The sequence below is a fragment of the Calonectris borealis genome, chromosome 4 (assembly GCF_964195595.1).
Source record: "Calonectris borealis chromosome 4, bCalBor7.hap1.2, whole genome shotgun sequence".
NCBI classification, from domain to species: Eukaryota; Metazoa; Chordata; class Aves; order Procellariiformes; family Procellariidae; genus Calonectris; species Calonectris borealis.
Window position 1 is genome coordinate 54,338,244 of NC_134315.1, and position 27,327 is coordinate 54,365,570.

Sequence of the window (27,327 nt, forward strand, 5' to 3'; positions counted from 1 at the left end):
CCCTGCCAGGGCTGGGGCAGCTTGCACGGAGGGACCCTGCAAAAGCTGATGGAGCAGGGGACGGAGAAACCATCCAGCCTGTGATCGCAGTGCGCGAGAGCAGGTTTCTGAGCAGTCGGGATGGAAGAAGAGCAGCTCCACCTCCTAACGATGGCCATGCTGATGCCCTAGTGATGTTCTTGACCACTATCTACCTCTGTGGATGCTCCTCTTAACCAGAGCATGACTTTTCCTCTCAATAAATCCCCCTTACAGTGACGCTGTAAAAGGAAAATGCGACAGAATATTTTAAGAAAGTTGCTCATCTGTTTTTCTTGAAGGAGGCATCGGGGGGTCAAAAAGCTAGCAAAAGCAGCATCGACTCGTAGCGATACCGATAACTATGAGACACTTTCTGGCAAGGCCCTGGTGAGAAGGGTGCACACGCTGCCCACCTAGCAAAAGCCGAGAGGTGGGAGGACCAGAGAGCCTGGGCACCAGCTAACAAAGACTGAGCCGAAGAGGGGAAGGGGCCGAAGGACAGTTCAGCTCAGGCACCTGCCTTGGAAGAGGAGTCGCGCGGGAAGGGGGAAGAAACACGAACTAAGTACGACTGGTTATACCTGAAGATGGCACAGGAGGGAGAAAAGCTGAGACCTATCTTTTAAGAGCCATTTTAGAGCTCCAAGGTGAGTAAAAAATGTAGGGAAAGGGCAGGGCTGGAAGTCCCAGTCGAAGCCTCCTGAAGCTGAAAGCAAGATTTCCATTAGCATTGCAATGGGCTGCATCAGATGCCCAAGGTGAAAAAGAAGGTGGCTGGTTGTGGAAAGGATGCCGCTGGCATCTCCACATTCAGAGAAGGTGGGGTTTATGCAGGCAAAACGCAGACAGATGTTGAAAGTTAAAATGTATGTCCTCTGGCCTCCGGTTTTGACTGAAGTGCTGGTTTGCAAACTGCCAGGTTACCTCTTATGAGGAAGGGAGTGCTTTGTGATCACTGCCCAGCGGTCAATCAAAACCCCACTGGTGTCAGGGAGCTGAGAAATTAAAACCAAAAAGTCCCAAGCCTATGGAAATGTCAAATGGGAAAATGGTCAGATGAAATTTTCTTTTCATTTTGACCAATGACATTTTCAAAGTTACCTTTAAAGGCGCAATCTGGAAAGCCTTGGGGAAAAGCAACACCAAAAACAGAAAAGAAAACAAACTGACTCCAGTCTCGGGAAGCAGATGAAGCGGGAATATGTGCATGGAAAGGGGTGTGTGTGTGCACAACAGCAATAACCAGGGCCTGGCTGGAAACCTGGAGCAGACGGGCTGGGGAGGAAAGCCTCCTCTGCACCAGAACTAGAGGCCAGACACGCCCGGCAGTAAAACTACTGTGATCCTATGCGCTGCCAGGTACCAAAGAGTCAGTCTTTTCACTGAGCAGAAAATAAAATATGTTTGCAGTGACAACCGAAAAAGCAGGAGTTCGCTCCTTTTGCCAAGTTCCCACTTCACCTGTTTGTGGTGGCCAAGAGGGACGTGGCCGAGAGGGACAAGCGTCCCCCGGTCAGGCAGTGAGGACCGGCTCCACCCTGCCCAGGCGGCGGAGGGAGCGCAGTGCAGGCAGCAAACTGCGGTACACGGGATTTCGACTTCAGCACTCCACCACCCCACGCTGGCCCATGCAGCAGAGGCTTCCCTGGCTGCAGCAAGCTCGGGAGGAGCAGCAGAGACCTGCTGAGTGCATCTCACCCAGAAATGACCCAGAAGATGACTCCCAGTAGCCCTGACCATCGCAAACATTATGGGAGGAGGTGGGCTTCGGTAAGAGTGAGTATCTGCGGCTTTGTGGGAAGCTAACGGGAGTTGCTGGCTCTCAGACCGCTTCAAAGCAAAGCAAGACATATGGAAGCCCATCTTGGACACACAAATCAGGTGGTCAACGTCAGTGCCTCCACATGCTTGCTCCTGTGCTCCTCAACCAGTGGGCTACGTGTATTTGGACTGGGAGGCCATCACTGGTTCACAGCCACCTCGGGACAGGATTGCTTCTTGGAGCAACCTGGAGACACCAAGGTGGTGCAAAACATCCCAGGGAGGGGTGCCGGGTTGGATCCTTTGCGGGTGCAGATCAGTGACTTCAGCGGAGTGTCACCAGTTTATACCACCTCTGCACTGGGCATGAAGCACAGCCATGCTAACACGAGGTGAGCAAACCTTGTGGGCTAGCAGAGGACGTTGGAGGAGGAGTATGAGGGCTGGAGAAGGGAAGGACAGACAGCATGTAGAGGGACGCGTCTTAGAAGACCTTCAGGAAGGGGACAACAGGTTCCATAAAAACAGGAATGATTCATTCTGCTGCTGACAAAATTAGAAATAAAGTAATAATGGTAATAATAATAATAATTATAATAATAATAATAATCATTATAATCCTTGCACTAGATACTAATTAGTAAATAATTACCATAGCAACTTCTCTTTTTTTATCTTTTTCTGGGTTTCTTCCCCCCCCCCCAACCACTCTGAATTGCATATCCAGCCCCCTCATATCGCAAAGGGGTGGAAAGGGGGGTGTTACATTGTGAATTGAAAATTAACTCTGATCCTACGTTCCCCACTGTCCTACAGCTATTCCCCACACAGGCTCAGTGGGACTGCCTTGGGGAAGGAAGGGGACGTTACGTGTGTTCCTGCTTAGCACCCAGAGTACCTGCTTTCCAGATGCACACCTCTTAAACTCTGATTTTCTTGGTTTTGTTTTTTTTTTACAAGTAGGTCTAGGAAACAGAACAATGACAGGAGGATCATTGTGAGACAATTGATATGCAGAATTGTAGCCAAAATCTGAATTCACCAGAAACCAATAAGCTGAAATAGCCACAACCAACTGTCCATAGCCTTGTCTAGAATGGCTTTAAACAAAAAATATAAAGAGCCATGGACAGTCTCCTTACCCCTGTCCAGAATTTGATGTAAACAACATCCATAGAAACTGGGATTGTTAAGAAAGTTTATCCATATATCTGGATAGCAATAAAAAGCGTTTCCTAGGAAACTGTAAAATCCTGTACCAAGCAGTGTACAGCCAAGCCGAGAGGAACATTAGGTTGATTTATATTTTCAAGGTACAACTTTGCATGATTTCTTTTAGATCCTGTGATAATGTACAAGGAGAGCACGTGTGAAGGTCAGAGCTGGTTTTTTTATTTGTTTGCTTGCTTTCTTCTCTGAAATGTCTCTTGCGTAACTCATTGGTCTGGGTTTTCATTTCAATTCTCTTTTGTAATAATAGGGCATTACCGCTCCCTGCGTCTGTCCTTCCTGTTCACACCAAGGCTGCATCAGTAATTTCCTTCTGCTGCCAAAGAAACAACGGTTTCGTGTCTTCCCATTTCTTCAAGAACTGCCGCCAGCATGCTCAGGTTGCCGTCAGGGAAATTCTGGGCTTCCCAGAGATCCAGGATCACCCCGGTGGGACTCGATTTCGTAGCAAAATAATTTAGGTACCTGCAACAAGCCAAAAGCAAACTCGTTTTTTGAGCTGCATGAAGGCTACCTGGATTTATGAGATTTCAGCCCATTCCCATTGTCAAGGTGCGCGTCTCCTGTGCGGATAGACTGACCAGTCTGTAGACACATCTGCTGTCAATCATCTTCACCAGGACCCTTTTGCACATCCCTCCCAGGGGCCTTTGCCTCCCTACCAGATGTAGGCAGCCCCGCTCACCTGTCCAGTTGCAGCTTGTGGGCCAGCATCCGCCAGTCGTGGCCCCTGGTCTGGGGCGCGTCCAGGCTGCTGCACAGCTTCTGCCTTATCGGGAGGGGGATGCTGAAAGCGCTGGGCCCCACTATGGTGGTGATGGTGCCTGCTGAGTCCATGGGAGGATAATCGATGCCAGTAGGTTCCTGAGGTTGGAAAGAAAGCAAGAAAATATAAAAATACAGCAGTTTTGTTACTGAGTGCAGAGACGATTGTAGAAGTGTATCCTCTGAGACTCTGTGCTTTTACTTGCATTAGAGAGGAGCAGCCCTCCGCTAATCAAGTGTTTATGTTAGTCAGCTGAAAAAGAGAAATATTTATAACTGACTTTGGGTACACAGCAGATTTTTTTTTTTTTTCTTTTTTTTTGAGGGTGAAGGTTACTATGGCTGGACAAAATTGAGCCCAGCTTAATTAATCACTTACTGGAAATAGTGAAAGATCAGGCACTTTGACACATTTAAGAGCAAATTACTACTACTAGGGCAGAACTGGGCTTTCCCAGCTTGGCTGGCAGGACCCCCTTCCCAGCAGCCCCCTAAGCCCCCCACTCCACACGGAGCCAACACCGGGCTCACGCTGCTGACATCCCTCTGGCAGCACCCGCGCTCTCCGAAGCCTCTGATGCTGCCCAGACCGTGGAGAAACGGCTAATACCGCCCCAGGCACAAGCTGATCCCTCATTTTCATGCGGCTTTAACGCTGTGCTGGAGATAGATGGAGCATGTGTGCTCGGGGGGCAGCCGTCGCCCTCCTCTCCAAGACCAGCGCTGCGCTCAAAGGCGGTGGCAGCAGTGTTTCAAGTGGAAAGTCACCTCCAAAGCCAGCCTGTCCCCTGCGGGTATGGGGGTTGATGCTCTCTGATGCGGTCCTCCCAGCTGGGAGGCTGCCCGTGACACAGCTGTAATGCGGCCCCACTGGGAGTAACAAGTGGTTGGCTCTTCTGGGCAAGGATTTTATTTCTTCCTTGGCCTGGAAGGATTTAGCACCCACAGGTAGGTAGAAAGAGGAGCTCAGTAGCTGGTAGGACAAGGGTAGTTTGTCTATGTGGATGGTTGGGTTTGCTTAGGAATGACAAGGTCCTGCAGGGTGGCTGAAAGTTTCGCCAAACCCCATCGATGCCGGCTGGCCGCCCGACCGTGCAGCAGGGACACTCCTCCCACGCACTTGTCACCTCCAGCTACCAAAGCATGCGATGGAAAAAGCAGCAAGCAGGGCTGGGTCTCCTTTCGTGCCTCTCACCCGCCTTCTCAATTGCTCTCCTTTGCAGCCCGACAGACCTGAGGCCGGGCTGGCAGAAACGGGGGAGCTGCTCCATCTCCGCCTGTGCCCAAGTCACAGCCCCAGGCAGCCAGGAACACCTCTGCAAAAGACTCGTTAAATGTCCATTTGTTTTCTCTTCTGTGAGCTGTCTTGTTGCTTCGCGTCAAGCTGGCTGTTGGGAAGGCCCTGTAAAACCTGAAACTGTCTCAAACCCAGGTAACGCCTGGCTTAAGCTGCCATCGCAAATCCCCCAGGAAGCTTGCTGGAGATGCTCACAGTCACACGCAGTCTTTGGTTTCCCCCCAAAACATGTGCGCAGAAATGGAAAGGGGAGAGCCAGTATCCGTGAGCAATGAACAGAATTAAACCTCTTTTGCCTACACTCTTTTATCCACACCAATTAATTCTCTTCCGCTCTATAAATGTGCCTTTTTTTGCATTTTTTTTTTTTTAGAAATGGCATTTTAGGCAACCAGTGAAATGTTTAACCAAGGAAGGTTTATGCCACACTGTAATGTCCTCAGTTAACATGCTCAAAGCAGTGCCAAAGCCGGGCATCGCAGACCGGCCACCCCAACCCCACTGCTTCAGGCAACGAGCTACTCTCCTCTAACTGCCTGGCAGCGGGGGCTGCCCGGGAGCCGGCAAAACGACTCGTACGGCACCGCTGCTGCCGGCAGGCTCACCCGCGCTGGCAGGTCAGAGGCGGCTGTAGGGTGGTGACTGCTGGGACAACCTTCCCTTTTTACTCCGGGCCAAGGGACGCAAGCGATACATTGAGGCAGCGCTGCCCCGGCTCTCGCGGTGTCCTGCTGCCCCAGGTGCTTCAGGATGGCTGCAGAGGGAGCCCAGGTACCCGTGGCGGTGCCCTGGGGCTCTTTCAGGTGACTACCGACAGCGCAAGATAAAAAAGGGGCTTCAAAAACAAACGGCGGGAGACCTTTCTCTCACTCTTCGTCTTGCCTCACAAATTTGCATGTTTTGGCACTCATTGCATTTGTATTTTTGAAGTCCCAGTGGAAGACACTGTATAAAGCCAGAATAAGACAGTTTAATCTGCAGAAGTTTTACATCCTTTACAGGAGACAAGAAAGCCCATAGAGGGAGGATGCAGGAAACTGGGTTACTATATTTTTACCACAGGGTGACAGAGGCAGAGAGGCAGAGCCATCAAGCAAGAAAGGTGTCAGCATGGTCCTGCAATGCCTAACCGCTAGCTGCCTGCCTCCCCTAGAAGAAGGGAATAACGTGCGCAATTTGAAATCACAAGAAGCAAACCAAACCAGACACCATCTGAAAGCAGAGACCAAAACACACCCTTATATGACCTACTTAGTCACCAGAAGAAAGTGTGAGGAACTGCAGCTAAGGTTTCCTGATGCCTGGTCTGGTGTCTTTATCACAACAACCCCCTCCTCTTATTGCCTCTAGAGGCATACGCATCGGTTTCCAGGACGCTGTTATTACACTTCCAGGTAACTTTTGTCATCAAACCAGCTGAGTTTTAGGGTTTTTTTCTAGTAACAAAGTTGACACAACCCTGTATGCCAGCCCCTAGCAGCTCAAGGTCCTCCTGTCCCTCACTTGGGCTCAGGAACATCGCTACATGTCAACCAAGAGGAGCAATTTTGCAGTAGGCAGCCTTGATAGCGGCGGTATTATTCCCTCCCTCTATTCATCCCTGATGGATGGGATCGCAGCACAAGACAAGAATATTATCCTGTTCCCTCTGAATCCATTACCAGGCCCTATTACACACAAGCAGCTGAAGATGATTATAGTGTATACTTGCATTTCATTAAAGTTACTCTCAGTTCTTTCTCTTCTCTGTGAGGTTAAATTAGAGATTACCTCAATGCAGCACTTATTACAATAATTGTTTATGATACTTGTTTTACCATCTGTCTTTAATGCCGTGTAGTCCCCAGATGAACATGTAACTTTACACCCAATAACCAAGCAGATGTTATGGGTAATGGCGCACGCCGTCGGGGCCCTACAGCACAAGCAACTTTTGTCTGTGATCTCCCAGCCCTTCCCCAAGTCAGCCAGCAGCAATTGCTGTCCAAGAGCCTGCTCTTCGTAGCCGCTGAGGGTACCAGGCACAAAAGCCACCAGCACATTCACGGAAGTCCATGTCACTTCACACCTGAACATGTCGCTTGGTCTCAGCCCTAAGCTTGACTGCCCCAAGGAGCGAAAATTCTCCAGGTGTTACGTAGCAGCAGCAAAGAAGTTCCAAAACTTATGATCATTTTTCTACTGGAAAATGTCAGCCATCAAAAGAAAAATTGTCGAAGATAATAGTCAGGATTTGTAGCAGTAGCAAAATCTGAGGAGAAATGTCTTGCAACTAGACCATCTGATATTCCCTCTTGCACAGCAGGTATTATGTGGGATGAGAGTGGAGTGGCTCATGCAAACATATGGCAATGACATTTTCCTATTCTCCTTCCTCCCTCTCCAGGGAAATGTTGGGCATGATGGTCTTGTGGTCTGCCAGGAAACAGGACCATGCAGTGCTTCGTGAGATGCATTAGGGAGCGGTAGGCAAGGAGCTCCTCCACATAAACACAGAAAGGCAGCACTAGCAGGGAGACCACAGCTGCCCTCCTCCCTCCCTTGAAGGGGGGATGCTCCCTTCCAGATGAGAGAAACGAAGGGAAAATGCAACAGGAGATAGAAAGCAACGACTTAATCCATCCCTTATGCCTATCCCAGCAGTCAGGAGGAAAATGGGAAGCACTAAACAGGTAGCAATGGGAAAGGATATACCTCCTTAGCCCTCCCACGTTCCTGCAGTCGGATAGAAGATAGATGTCATTTACCTCGGAGATGGAGCAGTTGAGCTGGAAGATCTGCCCTTCTCCTTCGACCTGCCGCACGCAGAGTTTGCACACCAGCTCCAGGGTATTCAGGCTGAACCTTTCCAGTGTGAAGGTGCAGTGCAGGTTCCTCTGGCATCCATTCCAGATGTGGTAAAAGGGAATCTCCTGCAAGAGAAAAGCAAAAAAAAGTATAGTAAGGGAGGGATGCGGGACCAGGGCGCAGATGCTATATGACCAGAGACCGTGGGCTCCTTGGTAATGTCACTGCAAATGGTTCAAGGAAAAAAAAGTCCATGGCACTGCAGCCTGGCACCGGGTGTTTTTTAAACACCTCTGTGCGTCACTATATCTCTTTAAGCCTCACTGCTAGGATCCAATGTGAACCGTTTGTGCTGCTCACCTGGTATTTAGCCAGCAGTTTGCTTTTCCAGAGAGAGTGGGCAATGTCATGAATGGACAGGCGGAGGTTGTGGGTGCTTCCCTTAAAATGTAAAGCTTTGGGTTCCTCCAAAAGCTGCCCGCCCATCTGCCGCTCCAGCTGGAGAACCTCCTGCAGTATGGTGATAAGAAGAAAGCGGTCAGGTTTCATCAAGCCAGCACACTGGTCCTCTGATTCCTCAAGATCGACTGCTGTAGATGCTGTAATTTGTATAATACGAAAAAAAATGCACAGGCATTGCACAGACTTGTGTTTCCCTGTGAATTGGAATTGCACTAGTGGATCGGAGTATACCCACCCTGGCCCCCTCATACAGCAGCAGCCCAGCAGGGATGTCTCCTTTGGGAGACACAGCATTATCTGACATGTCCTATAAGCAAAAAGCTTGACTGTGTGTAATTATATTGAATGCAAAGACTTTGCATACAGGCACTGTTTGAATACTGAAGTATATCAGTCTTCTCCATCACTCACCAAACTGGACATCTAATGGTACCTTTACTATTTTGCTTTTGGAAGCTCTTATTTGCATAGGTCCTGCTGATATGGGACCTATGCATACTGCTGGTCCTTCAGCTTGCAGCCTCCTGGCAAACTGCTCCGTGACAGAACGGTACAGGAGATAGCAAATGCCTGCTCTGAGACTAACTGTCAAGTGGCATGGTATCAAAACAAGAGCAAGGCACTGTGATGGAGCATTTTGTACATACGAATACATAGGTTCAGGGTTACTGAAATATTGATCCTGCAATTAAAGGCTAGTCAGCCAAGAGTCTGGTCATTTTCTGCAGCTAAAAATAAATATATGCTTGTAACTAATGAGACCGCAGTGGATCGTTGCCTACAAATAGCCTAATTGTAGTCCACATGGAAGAAGCAAGAACAAAGGCACCTACACGAGCCCCATTAGAAACCAACACAGCCAAATTCAGTCATATTTAATTACGAGAGCCAACCAACAAACCAGTCTCACGCGGCCAAAGCCAAGGCACAGAGCGAGCACACTCAAGGAGTACGTGGGCACACGAAACCAGGATGCTACCCCAGGCCAACTGAAGGAGCCTCCGTTTTAGCTAAGCACAAAACAAGCTACTCTTAACCACGTTCAGGATCGAGTTAGCAGAGTTGTCCTTGGCGAGCCCAGCACCTGGCAGATACTGAAGCTAAAATGATGTTCGTTTATCAGCCATTAGAGGAAAAGAAACAAAATCAGGAAACCTTTTAGATAAAGGTTATGCCAATGAATCAGTTCCAGCTTCTTTCCAGTGCCCCCTAATTACCTCGTCAAGATGTCTAAAGAGCAATCGATAGTAATTATCTGATTACTATAGATCTTCATTACGTCCAAATTACCTCCCTGGAAGGGCCAGAGAGGACTCGCAGCACTGCATGAGCTAATTGCAGGCACCACCTCTCAGGCACGCGGGGCGCGGGGGCCGAACGACCGCTCCTGGCCGTGCAGCGCCAGCCCGGGGAGCTGCACTACTGTGGGGAAAAACATTGCAGCATGATGCTGCACCATCCCACCCACCAGCTCTGGGTGGCTAGTTTCAATATCCCACTTTTGGTAACCACCCTTGGTCACTGTAGCCCCTCTACATGCTCCAACTGGAGGATGCCAAGCAGCCTGTTCTTCTCCCATGCCGCTCAGCTAATGAATTCAGAATTAATTTGGAGCCATGATTTGCACAGCCCTTCAAACCTGCAGGCTGGCTCTAGCCATACGGCATTTTATTTAGAGCAGTGCTTATCCTGCTGGCTGGCGCCTCTATGCCCTCCTGAGCCAAAATCTGAGCTGCGTGTTGCTTGCCCGTGCAAAGGTGGCTCCGGCGTCCCTCCCCATTGCCTCTCACCACCGCTGTGAGCTGGGACTTATGCCCTTAGGCTCTTCCTAGGAGAGGGAGGGGTGTAAGGCATCGCTCCATTGTCAGCGCCACCCGGACAGCCACAACCTGTTTTTAGAAAGGGCTTCCTCATTAACAGGGCACAAGCAAGCAACAGTGTTCAGTCTAAGCTGCTGCCTTTCTTCATTAGAGGGAAAAATGCGCATTAAATAACCAAGAGAAGATCACATGCCTGTTGTGCCTTTTTTTTGGTTTTTTTGGAGGACAGTTACGAGGTGGGTTGGGGGATGCCACCCTGCCACAGCCTGAAATCATTCACTTGCCCCTGGTGTGGGAGGCAGCCATTTCTGCGCTCCCGGCTGCTCAGCCCCCGCCACGCTGCCACACACAGCTCACATACCTCAATCTCAAAGCCATACGTGAATAAACAGATGAGAATAAAGCAGCTGGATTTCTTTACAGTTATCGTATTATTACTTTTTTTTACAGCAGACTAGCTTGGGCATCCCCCTCAAAGTGCAAAAATCAGCCTTAAAAAAAGAGGCCAGTGCTCGAGGTCACAGCTACCCTCGCCCCTCCCCAAAAAGCATTTTTGTGAGCATCCCATCTGGGCGGCTTGGGGCGGAGGATGCTCCATGCATGATCAGCGTGGAGCCTACCCTGCTCCACAGCCCCCAGGAACCCCGCCAAGCCCTTCCCACAGTAACCGAGCCCTTACTGATGACAAGTCATTACACTTCCCTACTGTACTGCAGGCGCCGGCAGTTCGGCAGCGAGCGCTTACTCTGCATGATGAGAGGAAAAGCCTGCTGGATAAATACAGCACTGTGTTTTATACTGCAACTGCCTGTCTTCCTTTGGTGGCTGTTAGGACACATTCAGCATATGGCACACTCATTCCTAGTTGTAAATAATAACAGAATGCATTCGGTCGCCTATTAAAATAAACACATAATCCCCTACAAAGGCTCCTCCAAACCTCAGACATCCCAATGTGGGAAGATCTCACGCTGCTCTTCCCTCCCCTTGCCGTGCCTGGCCTGGAGCAGCCAGCCCCAAGACACCGAGATGTTGCAGCTGGTGCCTTGCTTGCTGCCTACAACTTTCCCACCCTCTCCAAATTACTTTTAACCTCAGGACCCGCTGGTCCAGCCCCATCTGCACGCCTTGTCCTGCACAGCCAGCAGTAATTGCCTGGTGAATGCCTTCCCTTTGGCAATATGGCAGTGCCAAGGACCTCCTCCCAGCACGGCCGGGGCTGCTGCGGTGCCAGCTGTTGTGAAAGCACGCAGCAAACACCCCAACGTTTTTTTTCTTTCTAAATAGTCATAGTTTGAGTCTACACAACACCATCACACAGGGCTGGTTTGTACACACCGATTCATACACACTGGTCCATGCTCAACCCTTTCATCTGACACATAACCCAGGAACCGGGCACCGTTCTGTGACTATCTGCACAGGGCAAGGGCACTCATCCTACCTGGCCCTCAAGGCAGAATGGTGGGCACTCGTCTGAGAGCAAAGGCTGCAGCTCCGGCTGGGGGGTCTGCACCACCTACCCCAGTGATGGCCGATGCCTCCACCCAAACGGAGCTGCCGAAGGGAGAGGCTGCAGCGCAGACCTCAGACTGGAGGCAGCGCCTAGACCTCTCTCCTGGGGCAGGGGCAGGCGGCAGACCTGCCTGCAAAAAGTGTGCCCAGGGGGAGGACCTCCTGCAGCAGGTGGCTGAGCTGCAGGAGGTGGTGAGAAGGCTGCTAACATCAGGGAGGCTGAGAAGGAGTTAGCTGGTTCCAAGTGCAGTCTGCAGTGGACCCACAGTCCATGGCTCCCCGTATAACAACCAGCGCAAGTAAGAAAAGGCGATGGGTGATAGTAGCCGGCGACTCTTCTGAGAGGTGCGGAGGCACCCACTCGCCGACCGGACGCGCTCTCGAGGGGTGTGCTGCTTACCGGGGGCTCGTATCAGGGATGTCACCGAGAGACTACCAAGCCTCCTACAGTCTGCTGACTATTACCCGCTGCTGCTGTCTCACGTGGGCACCAGTGATACAGCCAGGAGCAGTCTGAGGAGTATCAAGGAGGATTACAGAGCCCTGGGAGCGGTGGTAAGGGACTCTGGAGCGCAGGTAGTTTTTTCATCAATCCTCCCGGTCAAAGGGAGGGGGTTTGAAAGGGCCAGTCAAATCTGGCGAATCAGCAAATGGTTACAGGACTGGTGCCACAGCCAGGGGTTCGGCTACGTAGACCATGGGACTCGCTTTGAGAAACGTGGTCTGCTGGGGGCTGATGGGGTCCATCTGTCAGAGAAGGGGAAGAGCATCTTCGGTCATAGGCTTGCCAGGCTGGTGAAGAGGGCTTTAAACTAAAGTTGCTGGGAGAGGGGAACCTCAGTCCATCCCACTCCTACCAGTTTGATGCCAGGGCCAGCAATAGAGCCTGGAGAAGGATCTCAGGTCAGCAGGGGAGCACCTGAAGAGCAGCACGAAGGAACTGCTGCCACTCCAGCCAGTAAGTCAGCTTCATCGGGGGCCCAACTTAAATGCCTCTATGCAAACGCACGTAGTGTGGGGAATGAACGAGAGGATTTAGAGACGTGCGCACGTCTGCAGGGCTATGACCTTATTGACATCACGGAGACGTGGTGGGATGGGTCCTACGACTGGAGTGTTGGGATGGAAGGATACAGGCTCTTTAGGAAGGACAGGCAGGGGAGATGAGGAGGGGGTGTCGCCTTCTATGTCAATGACCAGCTGGAGTGCTGGGGATTGGGGATGGATGCGGAGCTGACCCAGGTCAGGATTAAAGGGAGGGCAGGGACAGGTGACATTATAGTGGGGGTCTGCTACAGGCCACCTGACCAGGAAGACCGAGTGGATGAGGCCCTCTACAGACAGATAGGAGCAGCCGTGGTTCTCATGGGGGACTTCAACCACCCCTGTTGTTGGAGGGACAACACGGCAGGGCGTAAGCAATCTGGGAGGTTCCTGGAGTGCGTCGATGATAACTTCCTTCTCCAAGAGGTAGAGGAGACAATGAGGAGAGGTGCTATGCTGGACCTTGTTCTCACCGACAAGGAGGGGCTGGTGGAGAATGTGAAGCTCAAGGGCAGCCTTGGCTGCAGTGACCATAAAATGGTGGAGTTCAAGATCCTTAGGGCACCGAGGAGGGCGCACAGCAAGCTCACTACCCTGGACTTCAGGAGAGCAGACTTCAGCCTCTTCAGGGATCTGCTTGGTAGAGTGCCATGGGATAAAGCCCTGGAGGGAAGAGGGGCCCAAGAAAGCTGGCTAATATTCAAGGATCACCTCCAAGCTCAGGAGCGATGCATCCCAACAAAGAGGGAATCTGGCAAAAACACCAGGAGGCCTGCATGGATGAACAAGTTGCTCCTGGACACACTCAAACACAAAAGGGAAGCCTACAGAGGGTGGAAGCAAGGACAGGTAGCCTGGGAGGAATACAGAGAAATTGTCCGAGCAGCCAGGGATCACGTTAGGAAAGCTAAAGCCCTGATAGAATTAAATCTGGCCAGGGACGTCAAGGGCAACGAGAAAAGCTTCTATAGGTACATCGGGGATAAAAGGAAGATTAGGGAAAATGTGGTCCCTCTCCAGAAGGAAACGGGAGACCTGGTTACCTGGGATATGGAGAAGGCTGAGGTACTCAACAACTGTTGTGCCTCAGTCTTCACTGGCAAGTGCTCAGGCCACACCGCCCAAGTCACAGAAGGCAAAGGCAGGGACTGGGAGAATGAAAAACCACCCTCTGTAGAAGAAGATCAGGTTCAAGACCGTCTAAGGAACCTGAAGGTGCACAAGTCCATGGGACGTGAGGGAACTGGCAGATGAAGTTGCTAAGCCACTGTCCATCATATCTGAGAAGTTGTGGCAGTCCGGTGAAGTTCCTATTGACTGGAAAAGGGGAAACATAACCCCCATTTTTAAAAAGGGAAAAAAGGAAGACCCAGGGAACTACAGGCCAGTCAGTCTCACCTCTGGGCCTGGCAAGATCATGAAGCAGATCCTCCTGGAAACTATGCTAAGGCACATGGAAAATAAGGAGGTGATTGGTGACAGCCAACATGACTTCACTAAGGGCAAATCTTGCCTGACAAATTTGGTGGCCTTCTACGACAGGGTTACAGCATTGGCGGATAAGGGAAGGGCAACTGATGTCATCTACCTGGACTTGTGCAAAGCACCTGACAGTGTCCCACATAACATCCTTGTCTCTACATTGGAGAGACATGGATTTGATGGATGGACCACTCGGTGGATAAGGAATTGGCAGAGTTGCAGTCAATGGCTTAAAGAGTTGCAGTCAACGGCTCGATATCCAAGTGCAGACCAGTGACCAGTGACAACCCTTAGGGATTGGTATTGGGACTGGCACTGTTTAACATCTTTGTCGGCGACATGGACAGTGGCATTGAGTGCATCCTCAGCAAGTTTGCCAATGACACCAAGCTGTGTGATGCAGTCAACACACTGGAAGGAAGGAGTGCCATCCAGAGGGACCTTGACAGGCTTGAGAGGTGGGCCTGTGTGAACCTCATGAAGTTCAACAACGCCAAGTGCAAGGTCCTGCACCTGGATTGGGGCAATCCCAAGCACAAATCAGGCCGGGTGGAGAATGGACTGAGAGCAGTCCTGCCAAGAAGGACTTGGGGGTACTGGTGGATGAATAGCTGGACATGACCCGGCAACGTGGGCTTGCAGCCCAGAAGGCCAACGGTATCCTGGGCTGCATCAAAAGAAGTGTGGCCAGCAGGTCGAGGGAGGGGATTCTCCCCCTCTACTCCACTCTTGTGAGACCCTACCTGGGGTACTGTGTTCAGCTCTGGGGCCTCCAACGTAAGAAGGACATGGACCTGTTAGAGCGGGTCCAGAGGAGGGCCACGAAGATGATGCGAGGGCTGGAGCACCTCTCCTATGAAGACAGGCTGCCAGAGTTGGGGTTGTTCAGCCCGGAGGAGAGAAGGCTCTTGGGAGACCTTATAGCAGCCTTCCAGTACCTGAAGGGGGCCTATAAGAAAGCTGGGGAGGGACTTTTTACAAGGGCATGTAGTGATAGGACAAGGGGAAATGGCTTTAAACTGAAAGAGGATAGATTTAGATTAGATATAAGGAAGAGATTTTTTACGATGAGGGTGATGAGGCACTGGAACAGGTTGCCCAGAGAAGTTGCCGATGCCCCATCTCTGGAAGTGTTCAAGGCCAGGTTGGATGGGGCTTTGAGCAACCTGGTCTAGTGGAAGGTGTCCCTGCCTGTGGCAGGGGTGTTGGAACTAGGTGATCTTTAAGGTCCCTTCCAACCCAAACCATTCTATGATTCTATGATCTACAACTAGTTTACTACGTTATTTTTCTTAAATCTTCTCCTTCCCCAGACCTTTTATTTCCAGAGAAGTGCAATTGATACATTTGTGGAATTTGTGGCCAGCAAGTACATTTGCTTGTCCTCCTGTAAACCACCAGATAGTTGGGTCTTGAACCCCATGGGTGGCCTTCCAGTCTTGGGATAGATGTGCCAAAAAGAAGAAAATTAAAATGCACATACTTTGCCGTAAAAAAGCGGTAGGTAAGAATGGGACGGTGGCCGCCTGACTTTGCTCACCTTTCCTCACCAAATTACAAGCTTGCTTTGGGGTCCACCTGCAGCAGAAGCCCAAAGACTGGCCTGCTCCTCTCCCAAATGTTGGCTGCAGCTTCTCGGGTGAAATATGGTTCCTCCGTGTTGCTCAGTGGCTCTCCTGATTCCTTCTGCTATCGCACCAAATCGGATTAACTTTTTACCTCACAACTCTCCCCATAGACTCTCACAGTCTATTAGAAACAAACCAACAACTCTTGAGTAACACCTAATTGGATTGCCCCAGCTCTGACTGCATTAGCTGTCTGTCCAAGACCCCCTCCGAGTCACTTATTATTACCTCAGGCCTTGACGAACCTGTGGAAAATTGTATTATGCAGCACAGGCATAAAACCATCAGGACTCTTCAAGCTTGATTGCTACAAAAGATCCTTTTCACTTTTTTTAAAGAGGAAAAACAAAAGGGAAATCAGACCAGGGAAAATAATTGTTTCTAAAATCCTGGTAACACCAAAGCATTGACAGAGACCAAGCTCCCAGGCCTTGTACAGACAAAACCATGCTGAAGTCACGATATGCCTGCTTCAACCCTTATACTTTACTGCCTTTCTTACATCTAGCGAAAGTGTATCCCCCAGCAAAGCCTTGATATCAGATAGTACTGGGGAGGAAAATGGAGAGTGCCATTTGCAGTGATGGCACTGCTCTGAAAAACACAAACATCTCCCAGGCAGTGTATGTGGGTTTGAATCCCAATAATTCCCACGTGGAGCTGAGGAAACAAAAACATATACAGCACCAGGATAACTCTGCTTAGAGTCAGGCTTTGAACTCATTCTGCTGCAAAGAGGCAAGTTGCGCTGCCTACAACTGAAGAAAAAAAACCCACCTTTTAATAACCTCCATTCTTACATGTGCAGTTGGAGCTACATATTTCATGAGTGCATCTATTATAGATACCATCTGTATAAATACAGGTATTTATAAAGAGAAATAGCAAGTATGGTTATCTATCTGCTCACCTGTATGTAGTGACTGTGTGTTTGTGGGCATGCCAGAGTTACGTAGTGAGAGTAAGGTTATATAGTTAGAGATAGCAACAGCTTTGGTTTATTTTAGTTGCGAATTCCCAACACAAAAAGCTGCATGCGAAGAGGTGTAATAAAACAGTATGAAAGCAGGCAGTGATTAACAGCCCAGAAGCTTCTTTTATCATTATCAACTATTTACAAAGAAGCATTTATATGTCTCCCCATCTCTGGGGAGCTGGCACTTAGCATTAAAAATACATGAATAATGAATGAAGCCCTGCGTACCTTATGGCCTTTTAATAATGCAAAAATCTTAGGATTCAGGATATGATACAGGTAAACAAAGGAAAAAGACTGGTGGGCGGAAAATAGCGTGAGATCCCTATGCAAAGGACAATTTATAGTGTGTGGGTTAAACTGTAAAACAGCAGCTTGTTGTCAAGCTCTTCTTCTAATCGGAAAAATAACCCAGGGAGCAGGAATACATGGAGCACAGGGTCTAGTCACCGCTATGACTGCAGTCCTGTGAGAGCTGGAGAGGGAGAGGGAAAGCGAGCGAGAGAGCAACAACTACCTTGAGGGCATCCTGCGTGTCGTCGAGGCAGTACACCCGGATGCTGTACTCCAGTGAAGAGCAGGACAGCGGTCCAAAGATGGCCAGTTTGAGACGTTTGGCTGCTGCTTTGGTGATTGACTGTCCCACCAAGGCATACGTGCTGAGGGTTTCTGTCAGGATATGGCAGGCCTCTGGGTCCAGCTGGATATAGCACGGAGTGGTGAAGTTTTCCTCCCCGACCACCACCACATCCTAAGGGAGAAAGAGGCCAAGTTAGAGCTCCCGACCCCTCAGAGCTGCTCTCCTTTGAGACAGCAATGCCCCTTTCAAGCCTGAATGATGCACAAAGTCCTTGCTGTTTGCACCTTAGATTAATCAAGATTTAAAACTCCTGCTTCTGGCTTTTCTCCTGCGTGGGCACGGGGAGGGGATGATTTCTCTGGGGTGCTGGTGGTGATGATGGTGGCAGAAAACTCCTCCTGTCCTCACTCCCGTAAGGCTTGTAACTCTTTGGGCCCTGCAGCAGCTTTTAAAGCCCTGGGCAGAGTTAGGCAAATAACGAAAATATCACCAATACTTTATTGAAAAAGATATTGCAGAACTAATCATTTGGTGACCACGATTTAACACCAGTAGTCGCAGGCGTGTTTAAGAAATAACTGCCCTTCACTTCCTAAGCATGACAATAAGGAGTTATAAAAACTCAAGGAAGGGAAGTAACCTCCATGACGGCTGAATGCCACATCTACATGAAATATCACCTGCTGCTTCGTCGGAATAATCCTCCGCGACGAGACTGCAGGCTGAAATAAAAAAATACATACAGCCCGAATGCAGACAACCTCCCCATCCTGTGCGTAAAGGAAAACAGCTCCCCTGCTAATTTCTCCATTCAACCCTGCGTGTAATATCCTGCACGCAACACAAGGTGCTTTGAATGGCTTTGAGAGAGAGCAGAAACGAAAAGGCAGCAGTGGATGACGGCCGCCTCTTGCAAAGCCACCACGCGCCACATGATGCTCGGCACAACTCATCCGTTTCATCCCCGCTGCCTGCAGGTCTGCAGCACAACGTACCCATCTGGCAGCTGAGCAGCGCAGGCTCAACTGAAATTTGTCATTAAGCTCGGGCCCCCTGGTCTCAGGAAAGGCAAACGTGCCACGTTTGCAGGGGTGGCACAGTCCTTCTGGAGGGCAAGGCGCTGCAGCGCTGATTGCAGCCCCCGACAGCCACGCCAGCAGCTGGCTCTGGCAGGAGGCGCTGGCCCCGAGCGACGCTGCAGGGGTGTGCATGCATGCGCGTGTGTGTGCACGTGTGTAGGCATGTGTGCGTGCACGTGTGGGGCTCAACTTGGAGGAGCTGCTCCAGAATTGAGCGGAGGAAGAAGATCGCCGTGCGATGGCCAGGGACCCCATGGATGCTGCGGAGGCTGCGCTGGCACCACAGCATGTGCACGGCCGGCAGAGCAACCGCTCTGTCAAGGGCAGGAGGAGGATGGGGGAGAAAACGAAGAGGTGCCAGTAACACACAGACACAAATAAGGAACATATGTGCGGTGCCAAGAGTCAGGCCGGTGGGGTGCAGATTAGTTGGCGAGACAGACTCATGTTCGTTGCACACTCCCTCCCAGCGTGAGGAAGAGCCGGTGCCACAGGCAGGGGACAAAAGCAAGATCCTTTAGAAGGCAATGCCGGACACAGCGCTCTTGCTGCTGTCAGCCCAACTGCCTTCAAAAGCCACCCTGCCCTCATTAAACCTACCGGTAGGAGAAGGTGCCTTTGCCAAATTAATTATGTGAGACCAAACTGGTGGCAGCAGGTACCTAGGAGCACAGAGCCGGAGAGGAAGGCTCTGCCAGGATGGCCCAGCCTTGCTGAAAGCATGACTTTATGCTCCAGTTCCAGTGGAAGATCCTTCTGCCACCCCGCCCCAGGGCATTCTCCTGCTGCACTACTGGCAAGGAACCACCCCAGGCTCCCACCAAGCCTGCACTGCCCAGCAACGCTTGTGCAGCTCCCGAGTTAACAGGGTGCAGAGCTGGATCCCGGCCGCATGAACTGAATCAAAGTGATGCTCCACCAACACTTTGGGAGGGAAAAAGAAAAGAAAAGTAAGGCCTATAAATTTTACTAAGCTGGCTGACATCTTGATGCTGAAGCAGAAGTTCATTTGCAGAATCATTTTCATTTTCTTGAAAACAGACTATAAACCAGGGGAGTTCAAACTACTCCATAAAAAACATTTTCTTATTTCTAGAATCGAGTCAGAAATTCTTTTCAGCCATTGTTTTTTATTTTGTCTTTTCTCTTCCTTCTCTCCCCATGTCTTTGGCACAATATCCTGCCACGACCAAAAGCTCAAGTGTCAAAATCCTGCCATGAAGGTTCTTTCATGGAAAATAGCCAGAATTAGGAGGCACCAAACTGCCCTAAGACGGCACCTCTGTATAGGCACTGGGCAGCTTAGGTAACTGGTGCACTCCTGCCTACCCGCAGCAGCCACGCACCTCCCACGGAAGGCCTGAATTACAGGCACCCTGTATTCGGAAAGGCAGCTGAAGGATTAGCAGAGAGCCCCGCATGCAGCTCGGCACACAGGCTGGAGCCCCGGAGCCTCACCTCCCACGGGCCCTGGGCAGCCTGGTGCTTCAGCTGGATCTGCCAGTCCTCCGTGTTCGGTTCTGCGCAGTGGTGCATGGTTAAAATGACGGGCCGGGTTAGCAGCGCTCCTGGGGGGCCGCAGCTCACCACCGGTGTCAGCAGGGTTTGGCTGTCTTCTACAGGCGGCCTAGCAACGGGACAGAAAGATGGGTACGTCAAGTGAGTTGGAAAAGGCAAAAAGGTACATTCAGGTATGTAAAAATAAAAAATCCTTCTCTTAAAATAAAAACATTGTGCAAGCAAAGAATGGGTGGGTTTGGTTTGTGGTTTGTTTTTTTTTTTTCCCAAATCCCAAAGTGGTTTTTTGTTGCCAAATATCACTCATTTGCCGAAATGTAGATTTAGGTGGCAGCAAATTATAGACCACACCTGCTGAGCACCCCCTGCTCTGAAGGATCCTTGCAGACAATATGCAGAGGCTTCACTTCACCCGCTGCCGAAATGCAGTCACTGCTGCATTTGGCAGTCGTTTAGCAGCATACAAAAATGAGCAGTGGCTCTTGTAAGCACCACGTGTGAGAATTATTTACTGTCTGGACAGAGAAAATTGAAGAACAAAGGAAGAGAATGAACTAATGAGCACATCTGAAACCTCGTAAGTGGTATACAGCACATCTGAGACGTGCAGTTTGGGTTCAGAGCCATCACCAAACCCATTGATAGTCCATTTTACTTAAAGGGCGTTCAGATCTACTAGAATGGCTTTTGCAAATATGCCTGTGGGGAGCGAAGGGGTGGTAAGGAATAGTGCAGAGGGCAAAACACGCTCGCAAAGCCTGAGATTTCTAGTGATAACCCAGAGCTGTTCAGTCAAAAACATGGGTATTGTCCAGTGCGCTTGCGGCCAGTCACTAGGAATGGGTGATATGGGAAATCATAGAAATATATAGGATACATTGCATACACTGTAGATTGTAAACAAGTGTGTGCGCGCGCACGTGTGCGCCTGTGTAAACTACCCCAGACCAACTGCTCAGGAGCTCAAAATTGGAGGAAGCATGAGTGACTTTAACTATCCCGACATCTGGTGTATGACAAATACAGCTGAATGTGCCTCATCGGCTGCCTCCCTAAACAATACCGAGGACAAATTCATGATCCAGAAACCAGCAAGCAGGAGATTAAAAGTGTTCTGTGATCTGCGCTTAAACTCCAGTTCTGCCCACAGGACCTCCCATCTTCTGCTCCAGCTAAGGGTTCAATCCCTTGTTGCATTTACAAATACTTGTATTTACATCTGTATTGGTCTTAGTGGAATCAGTTGAGATAACATTAAATACTGTTTATTTCTGCAAGTCTTTGCCTTTACCAAAAAAAAGTAGCTGTAATCTTAGATAACATTTTCAAGGAGGCCCAATCAGGACAGAAGCTGTGTTGATATCCAATTTATTGCACCTATTCTGGCTATTGCCAAGACACGTCCACGCACATATCCTAATTTTGCCCACCTTAATTCTCCCTGAATAATCCATTAATCCCACAGAAAATGAAAGACGAACTTTTGAAAAATCCTTTTCCAAAGTGGGACAAAGGGACTTTTGAAAAGTGTCTCTTATTGCGACAACTGTTGTGGGAGGTTTTTATAACATTTGAGAAAAAAAAGGTCCAGCATGGAAAAATTTAAATCTATGGAAATCAGTAAATCCAGATGATATGCATCTGTGGAAATTAACTGATGAGTTTACTAAATGATTAACAATTGTTTCTGAAAAGCCGTGGACTGGAAATAAACAGCTGCGATAGCTGCCTTTCAAAAAAGATGTAAAATATAGCAATCTGGACAGCTATCGTGTATTATGCCGGTTATTTTAGCCTAACGAACAGCACACAAAAGAAATGAAACGCTAGCAGATAGAGTACCTAGTCCAGCTCCTCTTGCATGCTGTAGGGATCTCTGGATTCACATCAAGAAGATCAGGGATTGCTCTCTTGCAAGACTGAACTGAATAAATAATTGGGCAGTTTTTGACTAAAATGTTGCTTCTTTTTCAGACTCATTTACTCCAGTTTTTTTCATAAGAAGCAACAAGAAGCTTAAAAAACATTCACAGTGTGGTGGTGGTTTTTAATGGTCCTTGTGCATTAATGGATATTTGAACACTCTCCTACAGTCTAATTCAAGAAATTTCAAAAAACATAATGTCTTATGAGAAAGATCTTTCAAAATTACAGTATTTGTCTGGAAAGCTACAGATATGACAAGCTATAGACTTAATGATCTGGTTGACCTAACTTCATCTAAAAGACTACTGACCCATGAAGAAGGAAGGAAAAAAATACAAGTTATCATAGTTTTTTGGTCTGAATTACAAAACCAGCAGTCAAAAAGAATATAGGAGGGAATATATCATGATTGCTGTAAAAAAATTCATAGAGTGTCTTTTAGGTGAAAAATGAGTTAAAATCGACAAGAATCTGAGCACTGATGCATGCGGTTAAAAAAAGCCAAAAGGTCATTAAAATAATATGGTACTGATAAATCATACAGCCTAAAGTTGTCTCAAAGTAAAATTAAGTTTAGCCACTGCTCCGTGACAAAATTTTGTTAGCTGTTAAATTTTAGGACTCTGACGGAGGGCACGATTTTGCGCTGCAACATTTTATATCCGATTAGCACAAGTGTAAGAAATGATGCAGAACACAAAGTCGGGAGGCGCTCCAGACTGCACAGACAGCAAGTGAGATGGGAAGCAGATACAAGCATACAAAGCACATGCAAAAAATAGAAAGGCTTAGTATTTTTTTCCCCAAGTTGGTAAACAGCATCTTTGTCACCAGACTTACGAGATTCATTGCCAAGTGGATGAGATATGTGTGCTCCTGTCCCGGGTGTTTAAGATACAGGACACTGATGAGTGAAGAGCAGAAAAATGGGCTAACTGAGAGGGTGGTGGACTTTGCAGTCCTCAGTTGCCAACCAGACACGCATCTGAGTCCGGCACCACAAAGTTATGGAACACTGCTGGTCCCAATGACTCTCCTCCACCGCCCACCTCATGCAGATACCTCAGCTCTCCACCAGTTTGGGGACTGCAAGTGACCTAACTACTTTAAGCCTTTAAAAACTGAGATACAATGAGTTGCAGAGAAGTTCTCGAATGGTGTGAAACAGGGGTCAGTGTCACTGAACAGGTGAAATCCCAGCTCTATTGAAGTCAATGCTAAACCTTCCCCTGACTACTGTGAGGCCAGGATTTCTACTCACAACGTGGAAGGCAATGTAAATAGCAACACAACCATTAAATTTACAGATAACAGCAAATAAGGAATTATTGCAAGTAACAATGAGAGCCAGAAAATAATGCAAAAGATCCAGAGAGGGTAAAAATATGAGTAGGAGACAAAATCCTATTAATTGTACAGCAGCTCACACTTCCAGAGCAAAACAAGTTCCAAACGTAGTTATTTAGCAGCAAAGAAAAACAATAAAAGTGAAAAAGATCTCAGGTGAGCTTACTGCAACACAGCAGGCGTCAACGTGTAATGTGACAGAGTGGCAAAAAGCAAATCTGATTTCTGGGGCTATATGGGACAAGGCATGTCAGAGGACACTGAGGTGATATTCCCTTTCCTATCCAGCTCTAATGTGACTGGAGGTAGCAGGGTGTTTAGGGACCACAGTGAGATCTCAGAAATAAACACCTGAAACCCGGAGGAATGAGGCTAAACCACGCAACGGCACATACAGCAGAGAGGTACCCTATGACAACTGACAGGAAAAAGGAACAAAAATCTCTTGGCAGATTTTTTCTTATTTCTCACTGTTTCTAATTTCCATTTTAAAACAAAAGGATTATGCCTTACTATAGCTAATGAGAATAGAAACAGATGCAGTAGACAAGATACATTATACAAGAGATATTAATCTTTCTGCTTCAAGGTATAAACCCAACACTAATTGATGGGATTAGTAAACAACAAATTCCCCTGAAGACAGGTTATTGTGTAGTCATTCATTACGAGCAATTTTCTACCTTCTCCTGGAGCAGGTGATGCAGCACCTGGCCAGGATCCTGGCCTAGACGAGTGCCTGTTGTAATCGAGTATTGTGATTTCGGTGCTATAGATCGCAGGGGATCCAGCATAAAACACAGACACAGAGGAGCATATAGAGCAAGGGAATTATCTCCGCTAAAGCAGAAAAATCTTTGAGCAGACATCTTCAAAACTGTGGGCCAGAACCTACTTTTAGGCTATTATACAAAAAAGAATCTCAAACCCCAAAAAACCCCACCCACATGTGCTTCACTTGAGGCTTGCAGCAGTCTTAGGATGACTTACTAGATGGGACTGGGCATTCAGCTGTGCTAGTATGACTCCAAAGTCACTTCACTGCAGGTGAAAGAGACGGTTTTGTTTTACAAAGATACGACTGAGACTAAAATTCAATCCCCTGCTTAGCATTGCTATTAAAAGGCACTAACAGTAACTGAAAGGTCTTCAGATATTTTTAATGTCGTCCCATCCGTTTATCAAGAACAGTCACCTTTTATTTAAGAGCAAACAAACTTTTATTCACTATATCTGGTCCCTTCACAATCAAATTTGTGTTTTTAATGGGATTACTCATTCGAAACTGTCTCCCTCTAACAAGCCAGACCATATTCATTAAGGTAGCTGTCAGACAGCAGATGTGAGCACAACTAGAGAAATCTCTGCTCCTCTGTGGGCCTACACTGTGCTCCCTGGCACCGTGTATAGATGTTACAGGCAATCACAGCAGCTCAGGAAGCACAGGACGAAGCAGGGAGAGAGGACTGGCTGACTCATAGCAACAGATGGCAACCCTTCTACACAGCTTAGCCAAAAGTCAGAAGGAAGACATTTTATTTCTCCTTTCATTGCTGGGGCCTTATTTTTAATATGTATTCCTTCTTAAGTTTAGACTTAATATTCTTGACTGACCTTGATTCTTCTGCTAGTCTACCTTCAGAAGGAAAATGAGCTGAAAAGTTTTCCTCCCCTTTTGCTCATGCTCTGTTTTTTTTTATTTTGAATTTTTCAATTACAATGACTGGCGCTTCATGAAATTGTCTTCTGGAGTTGCAAAGTAATTTTGTTTATGCAACTGAGATACAGAAGGAAAGTAGAGAAACGAGATGTGGAAGACTTCAATTTCTTTTATTTCACATCACTAAGCTTAGAGTTTACTGGTGAAAAAGGCAACATTGTTCCTTGGATCAAACTCACTGATCAGCTGCGTGACTTTAATATAAAGTCTATACATATATTGTGAAGCCACTGATTCAAATCCTGACAAGGCTCACCCAACTATTCTCTCTTTTAAGGTAGCTAATTTGGAAGTTGCACAATTTATGTGTGTTCTCCATCAAGATCTTCAGGAGCACTGCTTCCTCCATTCTTCAGGGTTGTCACATTTCGTGGGCACGGCGACATCCACTCTCACTTGCGTCATCTCCTGTGTGATGGATTACACAGGAGTGCCCTTCACCGTGCCATAGTTAGTGCAGTTCTTGCCTCTGATTAGAGTATGCAAGAGCAGCTCCACCTAAAGCTGTGCAAGCTCGGCAGGGGTTCACGCGGGAACACAGGAACTGCCATACAAGATCAAACCAGTGGTCCATCAAGGCCCAGACCCCGTCTAGCACTGACCAGTGCCAGATGTTTCCAAAGGAAGCACACAGCTCCACTAATTTAGCTCACAGCTAAACTTGTTTTTTAACCCGAGGCAGTCAAGAAAATCCTGAAGGTTGGAGGTTTATACTCATGCTATTTAATCCTTAACCGTGTAAGACCTAGGCTCTCACAGATGCTCATGGGAACAGGCTCTCGCCAGGTACTGGTCGCAACAACGTGTTTATTTTATAGATGAAACCACAGCTCAAGAAGGCACCCCTGCTTGCAAATCTCAAAGTCAGTGATATTTCCCCAGACTAAGGGAGAGAGCATCTGATCACCACTGAAAAAGCCAATGAGCTTCAAGACAGAAACCTGTAGGTAGTTGTAAAATATTCTCATAGGCTTGTCATTTTTTCAGTTATATATGTATCTAGATACACACCCATACATGTATCTATATACACACCCATACACCCAATACACCCACACATATCTATGTATACATATAAATACACAGATATCCTTTTCCCCACTGTAGCTACTTCATAAAGCACATGGGCCTTTCCAAGAGGTCCGGAATCTCTCACGCCAGCCAGGGATCAGAGCCCGGCAGCTACTTGCCATCCATCGGGCCCTGAATGACAGGCAGGATGAGGATGAGCTTGCAGTGCAGGAGCAGGAAAACCAGCCTGCTGGAGTATCAGTCTACGAGACGAGAAAACCCACTGTGCCACAAGCACGCTAACACACTTTTAGAGAAAACAACTGCCTCAAGTGGCGTTTATTGCAAGCCATCAGAACCCCAATTCACCGCAGAAGGATAATGCTTTGAGGGTGACCCTCCTGCTCTCACACGCTTTGATGGATATGAAATGGAATAAAGAGAGTGTCTCGGAAAGCTCTCCTAACCAATCTGCAAGGCAACACAAAGAGTGATATTACTGGGTTATGAAGTCTCTCAAATGTCTGTACTACAGGTTTCAGAGATTAACTGGGGAAATGTATTAGGAAAACAAAGGAAGGAAAAGAAAAGGGGAATTTGCAGGACTCTCCCGGATAACAGATTTCCTGTTTCAGCTTGACTGTTCAGAAGTCGTTCCATATTTCACAAACAAAGTGAGAGCTAAATCTGAAGTTGCTGGAGATACGTGAGCTGTGATGGTACGCCTCTCTGCTGCTGCACTGGTTCTATTTAGGGTAGTGCTACGGGGACTACATTCTCGCCTCAGTGGCGGTTGTATATCAAGAAAAAGAGCCTGCTTTCATTTCTGATTATAACACCCATTTTATAGTTTCCTATATGTCCGCTTCCAAACTACATCAACACACGACAGGACTTTTCAACCCACACACATTTACACAGTGCACATGAAAATAAATACAGGGTCTCACAGGGTTTATTGAACACACTCCAGTTACCGCTTGGCCAGAAAAGCGAATGTCTGCAGCTAGTCCTTACTGTGGACTATCACTCTCTGCTGGAGTGCCGTAAGAGTGCAGCAGCGGATTTAAAAAATAATTACGCTGCACACTAACTCTGTGGTACCCACATGACTTCAATTATACGAAGTAACATCTGTGGCCATGCAGTCAGAAAAAGAGGCTTTGACCGAGCTACAGCTCTGCTACAGAAAGTGAAGTGTCTGGTAACACAGTCCTGCAGCGGGGGACCATTACAGCTGGGTGCTGGGTGCCACCCACCCCTTTCTGCTCCTGGGCACCTGGGGAAAGGGAGCAGGGAACAGGGGAGGACGTTAGAGTCCTGCAGTGCTTAGGCCCTTTTCAGAGACTATTTGGTTC

The 27,327-nt window shown here is 48.3% G+C and overlaps 1 protein-coding gene across 2 annotated transcripts in view; it reads right to left on the minus strand.

Annotated features, from left to right (window-relative positions):
- Window positions 1-2,665: 2,665 nt before the first annotated feature.
- UNC5C (unc-5 netrin receptor C) overlaps window positions 2,666-27,327 on the minus strand; it is a 268,008-nt gene continuing 243,346 nt past the window's right edge. For both annotated transcript variants that reach the window (XM_075149588.1, XM_075149587.1), the window contains 6 exons: window positions 19,906-20,074; window positions 17,306-17,539; window positions 8,222-8,371; window positions 7,822-7,986; window positions 3,698-3,876; window positions 2,666-3,477 (listed from right to left, as the gene is read on the minus strand). In XM_075149588.1, coding sequence (XP_075005689.1) covers window positions 3,312-3,477; window positions 3,698-3,876; window positions 7,822-7,986; window positions 8,222-8,371; window positions 17,306-17,539; window positions 19,906-20,074 — 1,063 coding nt within the window. In that variant the 3' untranslated portion in view covers window positions 2,666-3,311. The remainder of the gene's footprint in view (window positions 3,478-3,697; window positions 3,877-7,821; window positions 7,987-8,221; window positions 8,372-17,305; window positions 17,540-19,905; window positions 20,075-27,327) is intronic.